The sequence below is a fragment of the Musa acuminata genome, chromosome BXJ3-5 (assembly GCF_036884655.1).
Source record: "Musa acuminata AAA Group cultivar baxijiao chromosome BXJ3-5, Cavendish_Baxijiao_AAA, whole genome shotgun sequence".
NCBI lineage: Eukaryota > Viridiplantae > Streptophyta > Magnoliopsida > Zingiberales > Musaceae > Musa > Musa acuminata.
The window spans coordinates 8,931,850-8,950,493 of record NC_088353.1 but is presented as its reverse complement, the minus strand read 5'-3'; the positions used below and the strand labels follow the sequence as shown (position 1 = coordinate 8,950,493).

At 38.1% G+C, this 18,644-nt stretch overlaps 1 protein-coding gene across 1 annotated transcript; it reads left to right on the top strand.

Moving 5' to 3' along the window:
* Nucleotides 1–4,149: 4,149 nt before the first annotated feature.
* Nucleotides 4,150–4,620, top strand: LOC103973158 (brassinosteroid-responsive RING protein 1). Its single transcript, XM_009387650.3, has one exon. It carries the CDS (start codon nt 4,150–4,152, stop codon nt 4,618–4,620), a length of 471 nt encoding a protein of 156 aa, XP_009385925.2.
* The last annotated feature ends 14,024 nt before the right edge of the window (nt 4,621–18,644 follow it).

The following is an 18,644-nucleotide window of genomic DNA, read 5'->3' as shown; positions in this document are numbered from 1 at the left end:
GCACTATCATAATCTCATATAAAGACAATGATTCTATTACATTAAAGAGTGTGTATCATGTTCCAGATATAAAGAAAAATCTTTTCTCTATTGTAAATACAATTGATGCTAGAAATTATGTTCTTTTTAATCTTAAGTCAAGTTTCTTCATAATACAAAAGAATTAAATACATATATAATACATACCGATAAAAGAGTTAAAGATTAATATATTTTATTAAAATCAACCTCTCATGTTGATGAGTATAAATGATGGTGCATTAATCGAGCATGCTAGACTTGGTAAAATAAGTTTTCTTAAATTGAAAATTATGATGTAGAAAAGTTTAGTGAGTAGACTTCTCAATCTTACTACTTTTAGTAGTAATGAAGTTTGTGAAGGGTGTCAACATAGTAAAGCACGTAGGTAACCTTTTGATAAATCACTTTTAAGATGTAAATTTTACTTAAAGCTTATTCATAACGATCTACTTGGCCCTACTCAAATACTATCTTATTCAAATTATCATTATATGGTTCTCTTTATTGATGATTTTATAAGATTTACTTAGGTCTATTTTATGAAGGAAAAATTAGAAATTTTTTAAAATTTTAAGAGTTTAATTTAATAGTTAAAAGTGCTTTTAAAAGAAAAATTAAAAGATTGCACACTGACGAAGAGTTCACTTTTGATAGATTCTTCTCTTTTTATAAAAAAATAATATTAAAAGGGAACTTACACATGTAAATACATAGTAACAAAATAGTGATGAAAGATTCGACATCTCGTGGAGACTTTTAAATGTTGGCTTCATGTAAATAATTTACCTAAAGCCTTATCGGCAGAAGGTATGATATATGCAACTTATATTATTAATTGAATTCCTCTTAGTTCAATAAATTTGAAGTCTCCGTGACCTCATATTTGTTGAGAAACCAAATGTTAACATTTTATAGTATTTGGTTCTCTGTGCTATATTTGTTGGTCATAGGTGTCTTGGAAGCCAATTATATGAGTGATGACATGTGTGACATAATATATATTCTTTCTGCTTATTATATTATTTATTATTTTATCATTTTATATTGCCTATTGCATGAATATATTGTGATGTCCATGAATCTGTGCAATGGGAATCAGAACGTGATGAGATCACGATAATGTGATTGATTCGCCTTTAAACACAGATCCTAAATAATCTTGGTCATAGATTGCTTAAGAGGGACATCGAGATAATTGGACAAACTAGTATACTGTATACTCGTACATATAATGAAGACGATTGATCTCATAGTTGCTCGTGTGGGGACACTAGGGATACAATGTAGGTACTTATTAAAAAATAAGTTCACTAATTGATCCGCTCACAGAATGCTAAATGATTGATGATAACTCATTATCAAATAATGATTTCGTAGTCCTAGTAGTATATCTGGTCCTTAGACTTGAGACACTAAAGATATCCTATATGAGTACTTCACTCTTTGATGCCAAACTTATAGGTTTAGAGGTTTCAAATTAGCGAAACCGGGCATTGAGAGTAGTAGCGAACATTATAAGGGCTATTGAGTATCGTTAGAGGATCATCTGCTCTCAGTGTCATAAGAGGAATATCTCTTGTATTCTTGCTTAGACAAATCCCTATCTAGGGTCATTCGAATTGAGAGAGAAAGAGTTCTCTAGGAGAATCCGATTAGAGTGGGACTCAAGTAAAAATAATATGAGCTTGCTAGTACTATGCCCGGTATACAATCTTTGGGATATTAGATGGATGAGAGATTATAGATACATGGTAACTAAGGATAGATATGTCCAATGGATTGGATTCCCCTATATCATCTGGGGACTATGACGTAGTAGCCTAGTGCGTCCGTAGTCGATGATTCGAATGAATTATTATAGAGATAATAATTCACTGAGTCAGAAGAAGTTTTGATAGGTATAACTTATGACTTGCTTGATAGTGGACCTAGAGGGTCACACACATATGGTAAGCATTGTGACGAGTAGAGGTTCAGATATGAGATATTCGCTGAAGCCCATACCTTATTGGATATCCAATAAGCTCCTGAATTATTGGATTATATGGATGAGATCTAATAAGAGCTTATGAGAGATTATTAGATAGAGATCTACTAATATAAGAGGCTTGGGTAGTTGGATAAAGATTCAATACCTAATAGGGCGGAATCCATTAGGGTTAAGTTCATAAGGGACCTCTATAAATATGAGGGAACCAAAGACTCATGGGCTAGAGATTTTTGGTTGCCACCTTCTATTTCCTCTCTCATTCCCCTCCTCAAATAGTAGGCCTGAAGATTTGAGGAGTATCATCATAGCCCTATTGTTTAGATCACCACAAGAGAGAAGGGTGCTTGACTTCCTTCATCATCTCCTTTAGATCTATAAGGATTTAGGAATATACGATCTCCCTAGGTAAAACATAATCTATTATATATATGTAGTTTTCGATTTTACGGATTTTGCACACTAATCTTCGCACGACGGTGAATACATCATTGAAAAATTAAGGGATTTTTATTTTCTGTTCTTCTGCTGTGCATGTAATGTCACCCCAAAATTTCCTACAATATTCCCATACCATACTCAAAGAGAAACAAGCTTGATGCTAAGGCTACAAAAGTATGTGGTATCTTCAAATATTATGTTTGATGACGTTTCTTGTTATTATCCTTCATAAGCAATTTTTTTTTTGAAAATATCAATGACAATAATGAAAGTGATACATGTTTGTGGTTGAGATTCCTTTGTCATCTAATGCTTCTATAGATTTTAGCTCATCTTCTTCTTCATGTATATCTACTCCTATTATTCTTTATCATCAATGATGGAACAAAGTGATAGGGGGAGTAATGATGCTCATAAAGAGAAAATTCTAATATTTAGAAGATAAAAAAGAATAATGATCAAACCAGCATATTATAGAGATGGAGACAATGTAAACATATGTCACTATTTCTTTTTTGAACCAATTGATGGTCTTATGCCTACTTGTTTTGATAAAACCCAAAGATGTAAAGGCTAATGAGATTCTAGGAAAAGTTCAAATTGATGGTGTGCATGATTATGTTTTAACTCATGGATTGCCTAAAGACAGATTTAGGCTTTTGCCATATGAAAGATTTAGATAATTGTCTATTAGTTTTCGTGAGGAATTTGGTCCTATTTCTGATATGCACAAGTCTATTCTTGAATTCAGCCATCTTATGGATGTTGTGCCTTCTACATGAAATCTAATTAGAGATTTCAGTGGTCTTTCATATAGTAAGTTTGGATTAGGCTTTGAGTCAAGAAGTATTTCAGAGTTTCAAAATGGAGCAACTTGATTCAAGTAGATTTCCGGATAATATAAGAAAAGATCTGGATGACAACGTTCATATGCACTCTAGAGAACGCTTTGGTCGAGGTCGTATTTCTATACATGATCCCATGCTTGGTGACAGTTATGAATGTGATCTTACAAATCAAACTGGAACTTATCTTCAAAAGTATACTTTAAAGGAGAGCGTTAAAAAGTTAATGTATATTTTAGAAGATCGTAAATTAATTAGAGTTTTAGGGATAAAGAATTTTTAGTTTCAAATATATTTTAAAATTTTTAAATAAGATTAGATAGAGTTGTAGATATTATGGATTCTTGTATTTTATATCTATAAATAGGTGATATCTATATATAGATCAATAAAAGCCTCAAGTATTTCAGTCAAGTTTAAGAGTCATTTTAAATTCAATATATATATATTTTTCATCTTAATTTCTACTTCTTTTATTTGGTTTGATGGCTAATAGTACTTATTATTACTATTTAAGAAAATATTGTATGATCCTTCCTATCTCCACACTAATAGGGTCAACGGAAATTAATCAAAGTCCAAAGGCTAAGAACAAACCAACCACTAGTACATGGTCAAAGCGTCTAACTCGGTGGCAGTACCGCACATGTCGATTCTATATTTCCTTGTCACAGCTTGACCTTTAATGACACCCGTCTTCACGTCCACAGACTCCAAATCAACACACGTTTCTCGACTTCTTCACTGGTTCCTCCTTCCGTATAAATCCCCACCTCTCCCCAGACCTGTACCCAAACAAAACACTTCTCTCTCTCTCTCTCTCTCTTCATGAGCTTCCCTTTGGTCTGCTACTGCATGGCGGTGCCACAGCCGGTGGTGCAGCTGCTGAAGACCCTGGATCGAATCCGGTCCTTCATCTTGTTGGTCCTCGTCTACCTCGGCGTGTACCAACAGGACCAGCACATAGCCTCGGCGACAGGCCGACCACCCGGCCCGGCCACGCCCTCGTCGATCAAGGCCAGGCTTCCGGTCGTCGAAGTCGGGAGCCTCGTCGACGGGAGACCGCGAGGCTGGTGCTGCGCCGAGGAGCCCATGTGCGTGTTTTGCCTGGATAGGCTGGAGCCGAAGGACGAGGTCAGGGAGCTCGGCAACTGCCGCCACGCGTTCCACAGAGGGTGCATCGACAGGTGGGTGGACAAGGGCGAGTTCAGCTGTCCGGTGTGCAGGTCGGAGCTGTTGCCGAGCGGAGCCGACGGGATAAGGGGGGCCATCCTTAAATTCATTTGTGGACTAGTGAGACGTCACGGTGTTGAAGATGACAATTAGCTACGTGCAATAATGGTGGGGGAAGGATTTGCTCATTGCAGGAGTTGAGCTGTTAACATTGCGCGGTTGAGGGAGAGATAAGGAGACATCTAATAGCATTAAGTACATAATACGATGTCCTTGTTTACTGAGGAGGAGAAGAAAATACTGTTTTCTTCTTTGTTATTTATAAGCATGCTATTGGAATTTGTATATGTCAAATTAATACTAAGGCAATAACAATTAGAAGCTTTGACATATATAGAAAGAAAGAAAAGAATACTGCACGAGATGACATTGATTGAAAACATGTGATATTATTATTTTCAAATTGAAAACATATTATTGAAGTTAATGTTCTGAATGAAGAAAATGCAATCACATATATATGGAGCTGTTGCTCTATCTGTTGATGCTATGTTGTAAGAAATCACATAGCTTGGGGAACATACTGTTTAAGTGAAGTGAATCATCCCACAAATCCTGCTTGTGGCAGGCCACAACACTTCGCGATTTATACTCTCTAAGAAGGATTCCGAGACTTCTCTGACCCACGTCAGTTATTATAGAAAGGGATTTCTTTTGGATTAAACAGGTGCGATCTTTCCAAGGCTGCGTATGAGAGAGAGAGAGGTGATGGTCATATTATTCGCGTTTAAACAAGTCAAGACACGTAGCGCAGTAATGTCCCCATGCAAGTACACAGTATATACTTTTATTTTGACTTTGCATCAAAATCATATGCTTGGAGTACATATCAAGCTGTGATCTGTAAGGACGAAGCTGTGTTGAGTAGAACTGGGAAGAGAGTCATATGAATTACATGATCACTCGGTTACCCATCTCCATCACTTCTCATCTTAACAAAACTGAAACATCAAAAGAAAAAGAGAAGCATTACTTCATACAAACTGATTCATGGTACGTGGTAGAAGACAAATTCTCAATAACTGTGTTTAATATTTTGGGAAAAATAATTCACTGACATAACGTTTGATAAAAGCATATATCTGTTTGACTTTTCTGAAAGCAAATGTTATGTGGAGCAAGTGGTGGCGTGTGCAGTCGTTCTCAACGGACAGGTATCTTTCTTAATCGTAGTGGGAAAGTGTCCCCATTAGTCATTACAACTATCTCTCTAATTAATAGGAGTCTTCAGACAGCTGTAAAGAACATGTTGCTCTAATGTCAAAACTGGAAACTATTCTTAGCATAAGACCATCTTAAACCATGCGCTGGTAGTACCAAATCTATTGAAGCTCATTAAACTTCATACAACTAAACTACTGAGGGTATTCATAAGTCCATAAGAGAACATCCATCGCCTACACAAGAGGTAACAAATATAAGTTTGTGTGTTATTATAAATATTAAAATATATCTAAAGTTTAAATTGTTAAATAATAAGTTTTCATGCTTGATGTGAATTTATGATAAATTATTAATTTATAATTATGGTGTTTCTTTGATTTTGTGAGTTATGAGTGATTGATAAGATTTATTGAGTTTTGCTTGAGATTTATAGCTTGTTAAGTGACATAGTAAATAATTATAAACTACACATATTTTATAAATATAAGTGAGAATTGAATTTCTTGTTTCTTCGATATTACGTTTTAGACTCTGGGATTTTTGAACTTTGGGATTTGATTTTGGATAGTTGAAAAATATATTGTTTAAGATAAAGTTGATAACTTAATGTACTTTCGTCTATGATTATTATTTTAGATATAATAAAGTGGTATCAAATCATCATGACACCTACACAAGAGGTAACAAACATATGTGGCGATGAAATACAATGCCATTTCTGACGATACATACAATATCAATTATTATAGATTTGTAATATAATTTTACATTAATTTTAATAATATCTATGATATAATAGATACTAAAAAATTATATATATATAATTGGAATTCGATACATGGTATTTAATAAATAATGAGTTAAGACTCGAAATGTGATGTAATGTTGGCACATCGATAATATAAGAGAATCTAATTTATTAGAGCTATCTATCGTCAGTTATCGTGTATCTATAGTTTCTCATCCATTTAATATCTCAAAGACCGTATACCAGACATGGTACTGTCAGACCCAAATAAGGGTTGTAGGTTGAAGAGGAGTGTTGAATCTCGGATTTTGGTGATGAAACCAATTGATAGTGTTTATCTAATCTGCGTTTTGAGTGACGCAGGAAGCTTTGATCAGGGAGAGACAATTAAAAGCAAGACGAATCATGTTGGGTCGGAGTGGAACATGTCAGAAGATTGGACGTTGAGCTAGAGGATCGGTCGACGTATAGACAGAAGGCTTTAGGCCATGAGTTCGGGTATCGAGCTAAGAAGAGCAAAAATTACGCTAAGGAAATCAGAGTTGTGGAGGTCAATTGGCCGATTGGGCAATAGGCTGCAAGAGAGGACGATGCACCGAAGAACCGGACGAAGCATCGATGAACCAATGACATGCCGTGTTAGGAACGAGTCAGCACTAGGGGGGTGAATTAATGCAGCGGATAAAAACGTCGGTTTGAAATTTCTTCATATAATAAAATCCAATCTCAGAAATGTTTAACTTGAAAACATGCGAAAGTATAGTAAAAGTAAGAATTCCGTTTGTAATAAAGGTAAATAGCAAGAAAAAAATATAAACCAAATTTTTATAGTGGTTCGGTCATCGTGACCTACATCCACTCCGCCGATTCCTCTTCCGTCGAGGCCATTGGTATCCACTAATGATCTTCCTTAAATGGGCAAAGATCAACTACCTTTATAACTCGATTCTCCTTTTGACAGGTTCAGGAGAGAACCTTTACAACCCCTTTTTACAAAGCTTCCTTCACACTCTCCTTTATAATGGTCTCTAAATTTTAGGAGGAGAGACTCTACACTTTACAAGGGTTTTCAACTTTAGAAACATAGAGTTTTTGATCATATTTCTTGTTATTCCATGCAGGAATAGCTGGGGTATTTATAGACCCCAAATGACTTGAGAACTTGGAGCCAAAATTCAAATATTTGAAATTTCGGGGTACGGGCGGTACCACCCCCTTCACTGGGGGGTACCACCGCTTGTAGCCTGACACTGGGCGGTGCCCCCACTTAGACTGGCAATACCACTGCCTGACACATTCTCGGAGACTGTGCTATATCGGTTCCACTTGTTGGGTCACTGTTTGGGCCTTTTCACTTGGCCCAACACAACCCAAACTTGGCCCAATTGTCCCATAATTGAGTTGGCTCAATTCCAATCCAATTATGTGCTAACTACAAAATTTAAGGCATACACTAAGCAAATATGGTCTAGTTAGCCTAGGTTTCTTTTGGTAAGGTTCCGACGATCTTCCGGCGAGCTTTCGATGATCTTCCGGTGAACTTCCGATGATCTCTCGGTAATGTTCCAGCGAACTTCCGACAAGCTCCTGGACTTCACAATGATCTTCTTGGTAAGTTCTGACAAGCTTCTTTAGTAAGCTCCTGGACTTCTCGGTTAATTCTAGTAGAACTTTCGACGAATGTTCGAACTTTCGACGAACTCTCGAACTCCCAACGAAGTCTCGTTCTGGACTCTGGGACTTCATTTTGCTTTATGCCTTGATCATTATCATAGTTAATCCTGTACAAATACATCCTACTTCGATCTAGACAATTATTACAAAGCTTGAATTATGTTGTCTGGCATGTCATTGGTTCATCGACGCTTCATCCGATTCTTCGGTACATCGTCCTCTCTTACGGCCTATTGCCCAATCGGTCAGTTGACCTCCGCAACTCTGATTTCTTTGGTGTAATTTTTGCTCTTCTTGGTCTGATACCCGAACTCATGGCCCGAAGCCTTCTACCGATACGTTGACCGATTCTTCGGCTCGACATCCAATCTTCTAACATGTTCCATTCCGGCCCAACATGATTCTTCCTGCTTTAATTATCTCTCATTGATCGAAGCTTTCTATGTCACTCAAAACGCAGATCAAATCATAAATACTATCAATTGGTTTTATTATCAAACTCCGAGATTCAACAATGTCCCCTTTTTTGATGATGACAACCAATTGACAATGAAGTTAACCTTAACTTCCCCTATCAATATGCCAAATTGATAGAACATTGAATTCAAATTAAATTCAAGTCAAAGCAATATTTCATCATGAATATTTGCAACATGTGATCATTGTTGAATCTCATATTTTGATGATGAAACCACTTGATATGTGTTTATAATTTAAACTGCATTTTGAGTGATGCAGGTCTACTCGATCAGGATTAGACAATTAACGCAGGAGGAATTGACGTTGCACCGGAAGAGATCACGTTAGGATATTGGATGGCTGAATGCTTCGGACGTCGGGCATCGGGCCAAGGAGAGCGAAATTGCGCCAAGGATATCAGGGTTGTGGAGGTCAACCGTCGATTGGGCAATAAGTCGCAAGAGAGGACGATGCACCGAAGAATCGGACGAAGTGCCAACCAATGACGTGCCGAGCAACAGAATGTCAATTCGCGTTGTAATAATTGTCTAGATCGGAGTTGAGTTTTGGTTTGTGTGTGCAGGATTAACTATGATAATGATGAAGACATAAAGTGAAACAAAGTGCCGGAGTCAAGCGTGAAGGATTCGTTGGGAGTTCAAGAGTTCGACATAAGTCCGAAGGTTCGTCGGGAATGCTGCCGGAACTAGCTGAGAATGAGTAGGGAGCTTGCCAAAGGGTTTTTCGGAAGCTCGCCGGAAGGTTCGTTGGAAGTTCGCGAAGCTCACCGAGAAAGATCAGAGCTTACCGAAGAAGCTCGTTGGAACTCGTCAAGATCAAATCGTGAAGTCTAGGAGCTTGCCGGGAGTCTACAGAATGGTTTCCGAGAGTTTATCGGAAAACCGTCGGAAGTTCGCTAGAAGCTTGCTGGAAAAAGTCTTGACTTACGAACTTTGTAATAGCTTAGAAAATGTCTTTAAATTCATAGTTATCATGTTAATTAGGGTTAGGATTAGGTGTTAATCTTATAACCCAAGTATGGGCCAATTGGGCTCGAGTTCGGACTGGTTTGGGCCAAGTTTGGAGCCCAACCAGTGAGCTGAATTGGCCTAGGCGGTGGCACTGCCAGCATCGGGAACATAAGAGAATTCAAATTTTTGGAGCCCAAATTTCAATCATCTTGAGGCCTATAAATACCCCTCAAGTCTCAGTTGAGAAGACAACTCTTTGAGCAGCAAGTGATTGAGAGAAAAGTCTTAGAAGAGTCTTTGCTTTTCTTGTTTTCAATTTGCTAGTGTTCACCTCCTTCTTTCTTGCTGAAAAACTGTAAGAGAGTGAACCGCTTGTAAAAGTTGTAAGAGGGGTATTTACTCTTCCCTTTCAAGAGATTTGCTAGTAGAAGGTAGGAGCTTCATCGAAGAGGGGCCTCGCAAGTGGATGTAGGTCACTTGACCGAACCACTTTAAAAATGGCGTAATCTCTGGTTTGCATTTCATTACTGCTATTTACATTACTGCAAACCCTCTTACTTGCTTTATTTCCTCATTACATTTACTACACAACTTTGCGAATACGTTTTCAAGTTAAGCACTTCCGATTTCGATTTTTATCGTACGAAAGATTTGTCGAAACCAACGTTTTAAGCCGCTGCACTAATTCACCCCCCCCCTCTTAGTGCCGCTCCGATCCTAACAATTGGTATGAGAGCCCGGTATTTCTCATTTCGGATTTACACCCGAGAGAAATGGCTCTTCATGGCTTTCAAGAGGGTTTATCGGTTTTTTGTCCACCGTTGTTTAACGGATTGGACTACACTTATTGGAAAACTCGAATGAGAGTTTTCTTGATTTCTATGAATTTGGATTTATGGAATATCGTTGAAAACAGTTTTCAACTTCCCTCTAAACCGAGTTCAATCGAATTTCAACGTGCGAAACGACTTTTGATATTTGGCGAACACTTAAAATCACGCACGAGGGAACTAGTAGAGTCAAAGACTTGAAAGTTAACATTTTATTGCATGATTTTGAGCTTTTTCGAATGCAACCAAGCGAGACTATAGGCGACATGTACACCCGTTTCACGGATGTCGTCAATAATATAAGAGTTCTTGGTAAATCTTTTTCGAATTTTGATCTCGTAAGCAAGATCTTAAGATCCCTTCCAAAAAGGTGGGATCCTAAAATAACCGCAATACAAGAAACAAAAGATTTAAATATTTTTTCACTTGAAGAACTAGTTGGTTTGTTGATAACATATGAAATGGTGCACAATGCACATGATGAACACAATGAACACTTGAACCACCTTCCAAAGAATAGGAAGAATTTGGAACCCCGGACAAATGAATATCACTTGAGTGATGACTCAAGTGATGAGGACAATGATGAACTTGAACTTCGAACACTAAATCTTAATAAGTTTATTAAACAAAAATATAAAATAAACATTGAACTTGAACGGAGGAAGAGGCCAAAGAAGAGGAAGGCAACCAAGGATGAATCAAGAACTTCCAAAGGTGAAACGACGAATTGGGCTTTGACGGGCTTCGACTACAAGGTAATTAACTCAACTCTCTTGAATTATTTTGAAATTACTTAAAGCCCTTCATGAGTGCTTAATTTAGATAGTAGGAATAGGAAATAAAAATTTATTTTTCAAAAATTATATCATGTTTTTCTTTGTAGCATCTTTGAAAAATTAAAAAAAATTTGATCATGAAAAGTATATTACAAAGGTTTCATGCATGTTATGTTTTGAAATGTTGAATGATGTATACAACATTATGGATGATAGTTATATGATATGTGATAATGATTAGGATTAATCCATGCATGTGTATTTTGATGATTTTATGTCATGCATGAGTTTTCGAAGTAAATGTTGATTTGATACTCTCATTTTGGATTAACATGTTTTTGGTTTAATCATTTTTATGACGAATTAAGATGACATTCTCATGACATATTAAGATGACATAGTGCATGTACATATATGTATGAATTTCTTGATAGTCTTTTGATGATAGATGTGATATCATGATGTTTTATTTTTGATGTGTTTGGTCTTGACGGCTTTATGACAAAACTTATGTTTTGATTTTAAATGATGATACATGTTTTCACAAAAAGACTTGAACACCCTCACATGAAATAAATTGTATAAAATGGAAATGAATTTTATATCCTATTGAGATTAATGAATTTAGTTTACCAATCTTGTGAATCTCATGAAAATAAACATGATGAATATTTTGAAAACAAATGAGTGTATCATGCATTTGGTTTAATGATTTCTCTTGAACATACTTTTTGAAATCATACTTGATAATGAATATCAAGATATTAAAAGGATGTTATCATGGAATCATGCTTGATAATTTATTTTATGAAATTTACCTTTCTATCTTGAATGTTGACATTTTTTTTAAAGCAAAGGCATGCTTATAAGAAGCAAATCACATGAATAGAAATTTATAAAAATGAAATGTAATCCTCTATCTAATTGATTTTTTAATAAATCTATGCTTGTCATATATGAATTTATTGAATGTAATTTTGAGGATGATTTCAGATTTGACAAATGCTTGATTCGTATTTACGACATAAGATACATTTTAAATATGAATCATGCTTCAATCATATTAAATGCTTCAATCATTTTCTATCTCTAGAGTTCTCGATTTTGATGAAATACAAGTGATAAATTCATTTATGATATCTTGTAAATCACTTGAATTATGAATGAGTTTTTTTTTATGATGTGTTAAAAGAATCACTTAAAAAGAAAATGCTTTTCCCATCTTATCGAGATTAATGATTTCATGATATTGTGTGAATCTCGAAATTGATTTTGATGAAATAGTAATAACATGTTATGAATCTCAAAAATGATAATTTGATTATGATTTTTTTTTTTTTTGTAACTTGTCTTTTGATTTCTCAGAATTCAATGAAGTGTCATATTGATATCTTGATACTTGGAATATTTTAAAATGTGATCTTGATAAGAATGTTTCAAGTTGCTCTTTGTCCTATATCTTTTCAAATGAATCATGAGCCTTGATATCCTATATTTCATAATATAGAAATAACAAGATTTCTTTGCCTTGTATGTCTTGTGTGATGATTGTACATCAATTTGCTTTATTATGAATTATATGAATCTTGATCGTGAACTTGTTAAGAAGAATTTTAATGAACCATGAATCATATCTTTGGTATTCACGAATTGATCCTTATTGATATCTTTCATGAATTCTTTGCATATTTGGTTTGTTGAATGGTTGAAATTTTTAGCCATTGAGTTCTCCCTTCTTTTTGATAATGATAAAGGGGGAGTTAGTTTACTAGCCTGCATATTTCAAAGGAAGAAAAATTTGCTAGCTCGATCATTTCATTGAAAGAACTTGCTATCATGAACACTACCAATGAATTACAAATCTTGCAATATAAAGAGAAGCAAAGAATTGCTATTTCGAAATAAGCAAAAAATGCAAAACTTAGAAAACTTGCAATATAATTGCTCTTGCCATGCTTTGTATCAAAAATAGGTTGATATCCTTAAAAGCATCGTATTAAAGTTTTTAGTGTATCGCAATGTATCACATGTATCACAAATTGAAAATTTTGAGACTATTATCATATCATGTTTAACAATTGATATCTTTCATTGATATGATAAATTATCATCTCATGATATATCACATAATTATATCATGTGATCTTTGCTGAATTTTCGCATTAATATCCTTTATGACATGATTTCTTTGCATTATTGTCTTGTATGCTTCATGTGATAATATGAATACATGAAACACTTATGATATGATTTTTATACAATTCCGTGTATTCATAAAATATTTATCTCATCACACAATAACTCTTCTTGATATTCCTTATGAGATGAAATGAAATAATGCATGAAATATAAATGAGAAGTCAATGATCATGCATGAAAGGATGTAATGAATTTTGACATTTAGATACCATCATTTGAATAGCTATGATCATGTTGCCAAAATGATATATCATGAATGCTTGAATATCATGTTTAATATGCTCATAATGATGATTTGGTATCATGCATAAAAAAAAAAAATGAAATGTAATGTTAATGAATTTATGCGTTGAAACTATAATGATGCACAAAGAAGAATGATTACTTACCTTTGTCATGATTTAAAAATTAATGTAAAGGGTTTTTCCCTTCTTTTTGACAATGACAAAGGGGGAGATAGATTGCTAGCACAATTCAAGAAAAAAGCAAAACTTGCACTTCTCAAAAGAGAAGAAATTGCTATCTTGAACATCACCGAGAATTGCTAGCTTGAAACATCAAGAAAATGCAAAAATTTGCTATCGTGCCTATCTCAAGAAAAGCAAATATGCCAACTTGCATATATTTGAATTTGCTAGCTTATAAAACTTGCATATTTCAAGAAGCAAGAGTTGCTTTCTTGAACATCTCTAAATTGCTAGCTTGCAAGTTCTAAAACATTGTAAAATTGCTAGATTGCATGATAATAAAAATTTAATATTATGTTTTTCATGCAATGAGTTGAACCCATATAACAAACACTTGATTGTGGTACTTCTCCTTTTTGTTGATGACAAAGGGGGAGAAGTATGTTGATGACATGACATGTGATGCATAAGTTTATGTATAGGTTCATGATGATGTGTTGCGAGTATTCATGATGAATATTGCAATGACTTGAATTCTGTTTGAATTCAAGGTTCTATCAATATGACATATTGATAGGGGGTGTTTGTTTAAACTCCATCATCAAGTGGTTGTCATCATCAAAAAGGGGGAGATTATTGAATCTCGTATTTTGATGATGAAACCACTTGATATGTGTTTATAATTTAAACTGCATTTTGAGTGATGCAGGTCTACTTGATCAGGATTAGACAGTTAACGCAGGAGGAATTGACGTTGCGCCGGAAGAGATCACGTCAGGATATTGGATGGCTGAACGCTTCAGACGTCGGGCATCGGGCCAAGGAGAGCGAAATTGCGCCAAGGATATTGGGGTTGCGGAGGTCAACCGCCGATTGGGCAACAAGCCGCAAGAGAGGACGATGCACCGAAGAATTGGACGAAGTGCCAACCAATTGCTAGTCATAAGTGCCCAGCAAGCCAATCACGTGAGTGATGGCACGTGTGACTTGATACAGAATCTTTTTGCTTATTATATTTTGGCGTATATCACTTTATAACTATTGCATAAATGCATATATATTGTGATGTCCTTGGATTTGTGCAATGGGAATCGGATCGTGATGAGATCACGATAATGAGATCGATTCACCTTTAAACACATATCCTAAATAATCCCGGTCATAGGTTACTCGAGAGGGACATCGTGATAACCGGATAGACTGGTGTGCTGTATACCCGTCCATATGATGGATGCAGCTGGTCTCATAGCTGCTCGTGTAGGGACACTAGGGATACAGTACAGGTGCTCATTGGAGAATGAGTTCACTGATTGATCCGCTTACGGAATGCTGGATGGTTGATGATGCCTTATTGTCAGACAACGATTCCGTAGTCCTAGTGGTGTATCTAGTTCTTAGACTTGAGACACCAAGGATGTCCTGTATGAGTGCTCCACTCTTTGATACCAGACTTATAGGTTTGGCTGTTCCCAGATCTAGTACAGCTGGTCATTGGGAGTGGTAGTCGACCTTACGAGGGCTATTGAGTGTCGATAGAGGATCATCCACTCTCGGCATCATGAGAGGAATATCCCATGTGTTCTTGCTCAGACAAATCCCTGGCCAGGGTCATTCGGGTTGAGAGAGAAAGAGTTCTCCGGGAGAATCCGATTAGAGCGAGACTCGAGTAGAAACTGTATGGGTCTGACAGCACCATGCTCGATATACGGTCTCTGGGATATTAGATGGATGAGGGACTATAGGTACATGGTAACTGAGGACAGACAGGTCCAATGGATTGGATTCTCCTGTATCGTCTGGGGACTACGGCGTAGTGGCCTAGTACTTCCGTAGTCGATGAGTCGAGTGAATTATTACAGAGATAATAATTCACTCAGTCAGAAGGAGTTCTGACAGGTATGACTCACGGCCAGCTCGATATTGGGCCTAGAGGGTCACCACATATGGTAGGCATTGCGATGAGTAGAGGTTCGGATATGAGATATCCGACGGAGCCCTTGTCATATTGGATGCAGATCCAATACCCACTAGGGAAGGACCCATTAGGGTTTTGACACGGGATCTCTATAAATAGGAGGGATTCACAGCCTCATAGGCTAGAGTCTTTGCTTGCCCTTCCTATTCTCCTCTCCCTCTCCACCTCAGAGTAGGCCTGGAGTTTTGAGGAGCGTCGTCGCAACCCTGCTGTGTGGATCACCGCTAGAGAGGAGGACGCTTGACCTCCTTCACCCTCTCCTAAGGATCTGCAAGGAAACAGGGATATACGATCTCCCTAGGTAACACAATCTCTATACGCAGTTTTGTGTTTTTGCGGATTTTGCGCACCAATCTTCGCACGACGATGAACATCTTTTTGGGAATCGGGGATTTTTGTTTTCTTGTTCTTCCGCTGCGCATATGATGTCGCCCCCCCTATGATTTCCCAACAGTGGTATCAGAGCCAGGTTGTTCGTGCGAATGATTGGTTTTGAACTGCGTGTGTTGTGTTTAGGAAGAATATTGACATCAAAATCGTTGACGCAAAAGCGAGGAAGGGCAGCAACAGTTGCTGCCCTCGATCTGCATACCTGCAGCCGCAGCCAGGCAGCACAGCGCCGGCGCATGCGCAAGCGCTGTGCCTGCAGCAGCCGGCCGGCGGTCTGCTTGCAGCAGGCTTGCTGCTTGCGGGGCTGGTAACCCACGGGCAGAGGCGCCGTAGGGAAGCGGCGCCTGCCGCCGAAAGGAAGCGGCGCCTGCCGCCGCTGCTCCCGCGGGCGAAACCCCCCCCAGGGGCGGCCGCCTGGCGGTACAGCACCGTCTGCGGAGGCAGAGGCGCCTGAAGGGGGCGCCCACCCGCAGCGGCATCGTCGCCAGCGGGCGTGCCGCCTGCAGGCGAGGGCAGTGCCCTCGCCCCGCCGCACAGGCCGCCGCCGGCAGGGTGGCGGCGGCGGCAGCAGCAAAAAGGGCAAAGGGTATTAGGGTTTTCTGGGCAAAAGACAGTTTTGCCCCGCGGAATTTGAGAAATTCCAGTTTCTATCTTTTGTCCAAATTACGAAAATACCCTTAGGAATTGAGAAATTCCCTATATATCCCTGATTTCAGAAAATATTAATTAATTAAAAGATTTAGTTGATTATTATTTTTATTATTATCTAGTAGTCCTACATGATGATGATTATTTATACATGTGATGTATGATGAGTGGACGGATGATCATGGACCGTGTGATGTGTGTACTTGTGATTATTATTATTGAGGTCTGCGAACCTCCATTATATTTCTCGTTTATTGTCGGGCCTGCGTGCCTATGATTAAGTTGTAATCACATGAGGAGGCGCAGCGGGAGCGTGGATGCCATAGCGGGACCCACGAGACGGACGATCGTGATGCATGGAGATGCATCAAGATGTCGACGGAACCGACGAGGACGAGATGGACGATCACAAGGCATGGAGATGCACCGTTGCACACATAGATCTTGATGTGAGTGATTAGGCCTACTGGCTCGGGCCTAATCATATTAGGTTGTGGTCCATGATCATCTGGTGTGATTGCTTATACACATACTAGATATGTATATATATTTGCATGCGATGTAGATATATATTAAATATGCATATGTGTGACATGTCATATTAGGAGACCAAATCATAGAAACATCTCTCGATAATATTAAGTCGGTAAACGTGAGGCAATTAGATTGACCCACGTGGCCTTCCATCGTTATGAGTAGGAACCGAATCCCGGTGTAGGTTGAGTTGGTCGAGTCCCTCGAGACTCACCTATATCGCGATTCGCTATCTTGCTTACGACATAGAGATGTCACCGGTGACCTGAGGGCATGATATGCTTGGTCGAGTCCCTCGAGGGTATATCATCAAATCAGACTCATCTTGTAACGAAGGTGTTGACTTAACCGAGCATCATGGTTGGTCGAGTCCCTCGAGGCCATGGTGATTCGGAGGCCGAACAGGACGGGAATCACAAGGAGTTGTGATCGGCAAGAGTTGTCTACCTTTTAGGCTTAGTATGATTGGTCGAGTCCCTCGAGGTTACACTAAGACGCTGATTGGATCCTGATCCCCACTAGAAGTCTGCCGGAGACTTCCGTTTCACGTGCTGAGGGTGTCGCGTGACTCGTTAGTAAAATAGTGGGAGCATATTAAGATAGAAGTCCATATCTTGATAGTTTATTTCTTGCAAAATCTGCATGTTATTCATTTTTGCTACATCTTTATTTTCAGAAAATGTCGCTTTCAAATCCCTTACGTGGCATACTTGATGTCAACCGCCTCACTGGTCCAAATTATACGGATTGGCTCCGTAACTTGAGAATTGTTCTCACAGCGGAGAAAATCGTGTACGTCCTTGATACAGTGATGCCTACGCCCGAAGAAGGGGCAAGCGAGGATGAGATCGCTCGCTACGTGAAGTACATTGATGACTCCACTCTTGCTCAGTGCTATATGTTGGGCTCTATGACTCCAGAGTTACAGAGACAACATGAAAAGATGGATGCCAGATCCATTCTCCTACATGTCCGTAAATTGTTTGAGGAACAGGGAAGGACTCAACGATATGAGATATCCAAGAGCCTTTTCCGCGCTAGGATGACTGAGGGGACACCGGTTCAGAACCATGTCCTAAAGATGATTGAGTGGATAGAGAAACTCACAGGTCTAGGAATGGTCCTAGAGGATAACTTGTGTGTGGACATTGTGCTTCAGTCCCTACCAGATTCCTTTTCACAGTTCATAATGAATTTTAATATGAACAAGCTTGAGGTGACTCTCCCAGAGCTCCTCAATATGTTGAGGGAGGCAGAGAGTACTATTAAGAAAGAGAAGCCAGTTCTCTACACTGGTGAGACCAGAAAGAAAAGGAAAGCAGAAAGGTCCCTTAAGAAG

Coding starts and splice junctions, on each gene's coding strand:
- LOC103973158 (XM_009387650.3), top strand. CDS start 4,150: ATGGCGGTGCCACAGCCGGTGGTGCAGCTGCTGAAGACCCTGGATCGA.